This window comes from Notechis scutatus, chromosome Z (assembly GCF_049901735.1).
Source record: "Notechis scutatus isolate UNSWTSFEM ecotype Mainland chromosome Z, rNotScu1.2, whole genome shotgun sequence".
NCBI classification, from domain to species: Eukaryota; Metazoa; Chordata; class Lepidosauria; order Squamata; family Elapidae; genus Notechis; species Notechis scutatus.
In genome coordinates, this window is record NC_142025.1 from 134,826,725 (window position 1) to 134,834,610 (window position 7,886).

The 7,886-nt window shown below is 42.8% G+C and overlaps 1 protein-coding gene across 1 annotated transcript; it reads left to right on the forward strand.

The window, feature by feature from the left end:
- The first annotated feature begins 2,455 nt into the window (after positions 1-2,455).
- IL11 (interleukin 11) lies at positions 2,456-6,687 on the forward strand. Its single transcript, XM_026682410.2, has 4 exons — positions 2,456-2,858; positions 4,569-4,655; positions 5,308-5,466; positions 5,733-6,687. The coding sequence occupies exons 1-4, from the start codon at positions 2,580-2,582 to the stop codon at positions 5,895-5,897; spliced, it is 690 nt and encodes a 229-aa protein (XP_026538195.2). The 5' UTR covers positions 2,456-2,579; the 3' UTR covers positions 5,898-6,687.
- Positions 6,688-7,886: the final 1,199 nt, after the last annotated feature.

The window sequence follows — 7,886 nt, forward strand, 5'->3', positions numbered from 1 at the left end:
ATGTTAGTTCATTTGCAATCAACCAACCTCAGTGTGACTGTGACCCATCTGTAAAATGACATTAATAGCCAGCATTAACGTGCCTATTGTATTAAATCACAATCTAAGTTTGCACCCTAAACTCACCAGAATGATCTGGGTTCACCCAGAGGGCAAAGTGACACAGAGCCACATAGTTGAGGCTAACTCTATTAAGGTGCTGTGTGAATGGACCTGCTAAGACTTATTTCATTTGGTGAAGGGTGTTGGGTGAACATAGCCATAGAATACAGCAGTATCACAGGGTTTATTTTGAGTAGAGTTAATTAGGAGCTTAAAGAATTTTGAACCGGGAACCGGCTGCAGGGATTAGATCACCTCAAGGACCCAGACAAACACACACACACGTACGCAAATATTTTAAAATATTCCTTGACACTTCTCTCTCACCAAGTGGAAGAAAGAGGTCTTTTGAAGAAGGAATGTCGGTGCAAGGGTGGGGGTTAGATTCTAGAAGAAAAAATGTGTATAAACTAACATCAAATTCTGCAGGCACTATGTTAATCCATCAAAGTGACAGAAAAGGACATGACTAGAAAACAGTTTCATTTGATAAAAGCGTAAGGAGATGGGCCTTGAACCCTTAGCCTCAGAGGATGAAAAGGGCCTTAGATGAATTGAGACGTACACAGGCAGGTCTATGCATTAAGCCTTCTTTGCAGGCCTAGGGGTGTTTGTCAGACAACATACTAACTAGCCTTAGTTCATTATTTGTGGTTTACAAATAGTGCTTGACTTACAACCACAATCGAGACTGGAAAATTCAGTGTTAAGCAACGCTATCATTAAGTGAGACATCATATGACTGCAACCTTTTTTTGACATGGTCATTTAGCGAGACATCATGTGACTGACTCATGGCTTTCTGCTGGCTTCCACATGCATGTTGGAAGCCATCTGAGATGGTTGCAATAATGGGACACTGCAACCATCATAAATACCTGCTGGTTGCCAAGCACACAGAGTTCTCCACTCCTCTACTCGTTGTAGAATACCTTATGCCACCAGACTTGAAATTCTAGATCTAGAAAACCTTGAATTACGCCGTCTTCGGTCTGATCTAAGTATGGTATATAAAATCATACATTGGAATGACTTACCTGTCATTGAATACTTCAGCTTCAACCATAACAATACAAGAGCACACAATAGATACAAACTCAAAGTTAACCGCACCAAACTTGATTGCAGGAAATACGACTTCAGTAATAGAGTGGTCAATGTCTGGAATACTCTACCCGACTCTGTAGTTTCTTCCCCAAACTCCAGAAACTTCAACTTTACACTTTCTACTATTGACCTCACACCTTTCCTAAGAGGTCTGTAGGGGGCGTGCATAAGCGCACCAACGTGCCTACCGTCCCTGTCCTATTGTTTCTTTTATTTTTCTTATGGGTACCCATTTCATGCATTCATAACTATGTATATACTTACACCTATTATCTTGTAAGCGATTGACAAATCAAAATAAAACAAAAATAAAACAATAAGGTGACCACAGGGTACCGTGATGGTCATAAGTGCAAGAACTGATGGTAAGTAACTTTTTTCAATGCCATTGTATCTTTAAGCAGTCGCTAAAGGAATGGTCATAAGTTGAGGTCTACCTGTATTCTGTTTTTCAAACTCACCACTCAATGTAGCACATGAAATGAGAGCGAATTCACTCATGTTCATTCAGAATAAGGAAACACAGCAAACCCAGGGCTGCAGAAGTGGGGGCGTTGAAAATGAACGCCAACAATCTTATGTCTATGGAGATTCTCTGTCATCCAGGTCATGGTTGTCTCAACGGTGCTTTTTCAAAAAAGGCAACTGGACTTCCTTTGATTTTGCTTGAAGAGGTTTCACTTCTCATCCAAGAAGCTTCCTCAGTTCTGCAGAACAGAGGAAGCTTCTTAGATGAGAACCGAAACGTCTTCAAGCAAAAACAAAGAAAGAGCTTCTTGGGTGAGAAGCGAAACGTCTTCAAACAAAAACAAAGAAAGTCCAGTTGCCTTTTGAAAAAGCAACTTTGGGTCAACAACCTTAGAAATAGGCCCCCAGTCTGAGACTTCTTCCCAAGCTACTGGATAACTCCTCATTTGTGAACTCTTTGCCTTTAAGGGTCCATGTTTAGCCATGAGAACCAATCAAAATGGAGTTAGTAGAATCCAGAATAGTAAAATGAATAAATGAATGGAATCTCTTCAAGGTGCTAATCAAGATAGTTTCAAAATGTTTTCCAACTTCATGGATGTAGGCATTCCTTTGTTCTCTTTCTCACCCACATCAAAGTCTAACTCTCAGGGAAACAGGAGGCTGCCCCTTGTTCCTCGCTGAATTCAGAAAAAACAGATTTCCCTATAAAAGAAATGAGCAAGAATTTACAAGTAAATTTCACGCTCTCAAGAATTCAGAGATGGAAGTTTCTCATCATTCTACAAATATTAATCGGCTCACCAATATAAGAAAGTCTGTGTCACACCCAACAATAGTTTCATGAATAGTCCCAATCTATGAGTCATTACCACTGACTGTCTCTCCTGTGGTTTACAGAGATGGCTGTCCCACATGCACAGGTGATGTTTTGGAAAAGTTGGTTTATGGCCCTTGATTTTCTAACAGCCAACCTTGACCTCTCTCTCTCTCTTTCTCTCTCTCTCTTCTTTGCAGACGGTGTGTGCCAGATTGTAGTGATGCTACTGAGTCTGTATGAAGGACTCTGGGCTGCACCTAACCCCAAACTAAAGCCCACAGACCCACGGACGGAGTTTGATTCCATTATTGCCTTGACCAGAAACCTGCTAACTGATACTAAGACCCTTTCCAACCACTTTGTAAGTCCAGCAGCCTTCCCTATTGGAGTCCATTGGATATTGTTATTGTTGTTCTTGTTGTTGTGCAAAGAAGCAGAAAAAAAACAGATCTTGTACTCAGGTCATGCAAGATTCCATAAATTGATGATAAACACCAACACAGTAGCCAAAATGATTCACTGGAACATCTATAAAAAGTATCATGTACCAATTATGAAAAATTGATGGGAACATATAGTTGAAAAAGTAGTAAAAAAATGAACAGTAGTTAAGTATTTCAGTAGTTCAAATATTGTGGGATTTCTGAAGACAGACTTGAGCCCCAAGACACCATATTATTTTATTATTTAGCGTATGGCAAACATGCCAGATTTAATTGGTTAAGAAGAAGAAAGCACAAATAATTGAGGTGTCAATACCAGGGGAAATCAGAATAGAAGACAAGGATGATTGGAAAGTATCAATATCTGAACATCAGAATTGAAAGATTCTGGTATAAACTGGCTGTGGTGGTCCCAGTGGTTATCAGCACACTAGGGCGCCATACCCCAAAAAATCTTGGGTGGCACTTAAACAATTTGCAGTTTGACAAAACGTCCATCTGCCAATTGCAAAAGGCCACACAGCCCAGATCTACACATATGATACATTATGACATCCTAATAATCTGGATAGTGGAGATCACCATACCTGGAGATGGCACAATAAAAGAGAAAGAACTGGAGACAATCACAAAATAAAAATCCTGAAAATGGAAGCACAGAAGAACAACTGTGGCGCAAGAAAGCCAAAGTAGTACCAATAGTGATAGGCGCCTTGGGTGCAGTCCCAAAGCAACTGGAGCACCACTTGAACACCATTGGCATTGACAAATCCACCACCAGCCAATTGCAAAAGGCAGCCTTCCTTGGGACAGCTTCCATCCTGCGACGATTCTTCAAACACCATCAAACTCCACCTGCCTATCCCAGCTCCTTGGGAAGACCTCAATAGCTAGACAACTGTGCCCAATTCAGTGTAAACGTCTGGCTGGTTGTGCAACCAAACAAGAAAGAACGTTGCCTTCTATAAAGGCAGGAAATTGTTCATAGAGCACTAGAAAGGTAAAGTTTGTTAAAGACAAGGTAGCTCTTCTCAACCTTAGCAACTTGAAAAATTGGGTTAGGGCTGAGAAATACTGAAGTTCAGAAGGACTTGCAGAGAGCGTGTCTGGATTTTTTTTCAATATTTGCTTCTGTGCAACAAACACCTTATGTCTTATGTGTGCTTGTGCATGTACAACGGAGACCCAGAACAGGCTGCAAATACTCTTGGGTCACATGACCAGGGAGTGGGTGGGCTTAGAATGGAGCAGTTGATAGCATTCTGAGCCACTGCCCAGCTGCCTCTCCTACAGGGATGCATTAGAGAAAAACTTTCTGGATTGTTTTTCTCCACTGCCTGCAGCCTTATTCAACCCATTTTTGAGCTCAATCTTTCTTTTGCTGTTTTTCCCCCCCATCATACCAAATTTGGTGCCATTCTCTTCATTTTCCAGATACTTGTTCTACTGATGGACCAGCAGGCGGATGTGTTCTTAGCCTCTAATAAAAATCGGTTATCTTAGATTTGGAGGATGCTTGGGTTGCTGTTTATATTAGATTATGCTAAGTTAGTCCTTTTAAAAGTAAGAGCTGCTTTTTTTTGCCATAATTGGCTTCATATTTGTCTCTTTTTGTGTTCCCTGTACAGAAGAGACACTTCCCAGCAGATGGTGAACACAAGCTTGAAACGCTGCCAGTTTTATCCATGAATGCTGTAGAACTTGCCAACATCCAGGTAAAAACAGCCCTTTTTTTGGGTGCCCCTTTAAGATTCTTTATGGCATCATACCTTGTTTGCAGAAGCTGGCCTTTCCCAGTCTGATGCACTCTGAGTAATGTAGTCCAAAATATCTAGACAGCATCAGTTTGGAAATGGCTCATTTTCTGTCTGGAATATAAGGATTTCAATGAGAATACTGATTTTTTTTCTTACCATGATTCCTCTAGAAATGTTGATAATAGTTCTGGTTATGTTCCAAGTTGGTGTGAATTGTATTCCAAAATAATTTGGAGGACAAAAAGCTCAGGAAATCCATTTGTAGGAAATCCAGTTGTTGGTGATTTCAGATGCTTCACAGCAGCCTTCTCCAACTAGACACCGTCCAGATGTATGAACTTCAACTCCCAGAATTCCTCAAACAGGAAAGCTATTGCTGAGAATTCTGGGAGTTGAACCAGGCTGGTGAAGGCTGCTTCATCATCGTTTCACTTTCCTTTTCCTTTTGGTGACATTTCCTTGGGGAACTTTCCCATTTTCTCTGGAAATTCAAATCAAACCAGTTGCTGTCCCGTGTCCCTAACATCTCAGTTTCTCCATTGCGAGTGAAGGATGGGGGCAGTGGAATCATTCCCCTTCATAATTTCGGTATGGTTTTCCCTTCCTCCAGGTTTCTGCGGGTCTAGTCCGGTTCGCCTCTGATTTGCAAAGCTACCAACGGCATTTTGAGTGGCTGAAGAAGGCAGCGACATGGCTGCGGCCCATGGAACATGATATTGGCACGGTGCACACTCGGCTTGAACGCCTCCTTAGAAGACTGGAACATCTGGTAAGGTTGGAATGAGTGGGCTCAGAACAATAATATCTGTGGTGCAAACCTCGAGGAAGCCACCAGGTGGCAGGCAACAGAGTATTCTGATTTGTTTGTGTCTCTTTGCTGTCATCTAGTAGTTTCCAGAATCTTTGCACTCCAGGTATGGTAGCTCTAAATTAGCAGATCATACAGCTGTATGATCACTGGGGGCAGGCATTTAAATGGGGTTTGCTATTTTTCCTGTGGACAATTTATCTCACACTTGTTCTTTTCCTCTCCAGATGACAAAGCTCAATGTCACCCGAACCAATGATGCTTTTCCAACCCTCCCAACCCATGGGACCCACTGGTCTGCTGTCCAGGCTGGACATGCCATTGTCCACTCATTTCACCTTTATTTAGACTGGGCAGCACGGGTGCTGGTCTTGATCCGGAACAAGTTGTGAAAAACCAAGAAACAAAGCTGTTCAGGTGTTTTGGAGATGTTCTTCACAGACCAGGAACTCTTAGTGCATATCCCCTATGGAGGAGGGCTCCAAGAAGGAAGGAAAAGCTATGAGACTAGATTCCTATTCTAGCAGGTGCAGTGGAGTGGGAAGAGAGAAGATTTGCCTACCCACTGATAACTTTTCCACATTGTGGGGATGTTGTGGAACAAGAGACAGCTTTTTCGATTCCCTCAGAATGATCATCTTATCTTCTCCTTGCAGGCTTGGAAAAATAATTGGGGAAAGCATGCTACCCCTTCTTTCAAAGAAATTTTTAAACCCTCCTGCTCTCCATTGATAGAATATAACTCATTTGGACATGTGCATCGAACTGTGTCAAGCAGAGGGGAGCCCATCTTGGAGGATATCATTTACAAATCCTTGCAATATTGTCCATAATGGTGAAGGAATCCTTGTTTCAGACTACAACTTTGGGGCTATTATTGATCTGGCCTGCAGGGACACAATCTATGTTGCCCTCCCAGTTTATGCTAGGGAGAGTGGTGTGGAGAGGAGTTATATCCAGGGGTGGGATTCTACCAGTTCGCACCTATTCGCTAGAACCGGTTGTTAACATTCTAAGCAGTTCGGAGAGCCGGTTGTTAGAAGAAATTACTGGCCTAATCCTGTAAGGAAGGCAGGAAGGAAACATTCTGGCGTTGCTTACAGAAACTGCTTCTCTTGTTAACCCTTATTACATTCTTGGCAGGACTAGACTTCCTGTCTCAGGAACTTCTCTGGAGTTTTTCCCCCCTCCTTTGCTGGTACTTTGCTTGTGTGGAGTGACCATTCAAAGTTACAATGGCACTGAAAAAAGTGACTTATGACCTTTTTTCACACTTACGACTATTGCAGCATCCCCACAGTCACGAGAGGCCAGATAAGGAGATGCGTGCCTCGATGTGAGTGATGTTGAGTTGGCCACGCCCAGCCAGTCACGTGACCACCAAGCCACACCCACCAACTAAGCCATGCACACAGAACTGGTTGTTAAAAAAATTGAATCCCACCCCTGGTTATATGTCTAGGCTGATCTGTACCCTGTTGCGCTTCTGATGTGCAGGTTCATATTGGTTGGGATTTGTAGAAGTTCAATTTCAGCATAAGCAGCGGGCATGAGGTTAGGGGTAGTTTTTCCATGGAAAGTCACTATCTATCCTTCTAATTGAGAGTAGCAATAGCAATAGCACTTAGACTTATATACCGCTTCATAGGGCTTTACAGCATACACTAAGCCAGAATTCCCCAACCTCTCCAGCGGGGGTGGTAGTTAGAGGGGATGGTTCCGTGTGAGCTATCAGCAAGTGCATGCATGCAGCTCCATTTGCATGAGCGGTAGGCATGCACCCTCACCACTTGTGCAAATGAAGTGTGTACACACATGCTCTCCTACTGCTTGCGCAAGTAGGAATGCGTGCACACATGCTCATTCGCCGCTTCTGCGGCCCAGTTCCGCATGGCTCACAGCCCAGTAGTACATCATGGACAGGGGATTGGGGACCTCTGCTATAAGCGGTTTACAGAGTCAGCATATTGCCCCCAACAATCTGGGTCCTCATTTTACCAACCTTGGAAAGATGGAAGCCTGAATTAATTTTGAGCCGGTCAGGATCGACCTTTCTACAGTGGGCAGAATCAGCCTGCAATACTGCATTATAACTACTGTGCCACCAGGGCTCCTGCATAAGAACCTGCATAAAGGCATACTGGATACCTCAAAAGATTTAGAGATTCTGGAGCGTAAAGGAAGGAAAGGTATAACTTGGAGTGAGGAAGGGCATCCTTTCTGGGGAGGCTGGGCCTTCTCAACCTGTCATCCTCATTTCAGTCATAGACCCTTTACTGATTTCTCTGTATCCATTACAGGATATCCAGTGCAAGTCAAAACCTGTAGCCCCTAATCAACAGAGAGTGAATATCTTCAGTCTGTTGTTAGTTATCATTTTG

What these genes read in the sequence shown, in the direction of transcription:
- IL11 (XM_026682410.2), top strand. Translation starts at nt 2,580, where the DNA reads ATGGCTGTCCCACATGCACAGGTGATGTTTTGGAAAAGTTGGTTTATG. An exon ending in AGACCCTTTCCAACCACTTT is followed by an intron (nt 2,859 to 4,568) that starts GTAAGTCCAGCA and finishes TTCCCTGTACAG; the next exon opens with AAGAGACACTTCCCAGCAGA. An exon ending in TTAGAAGACTGGAACATCTG is followed by an intron (nt 5,467 to 5,732) that starts GTAAGGTTGGAA and finishes TTTCCTCTCCAG; the next exon opens with ATGACAAAGCTCAATGTCAC.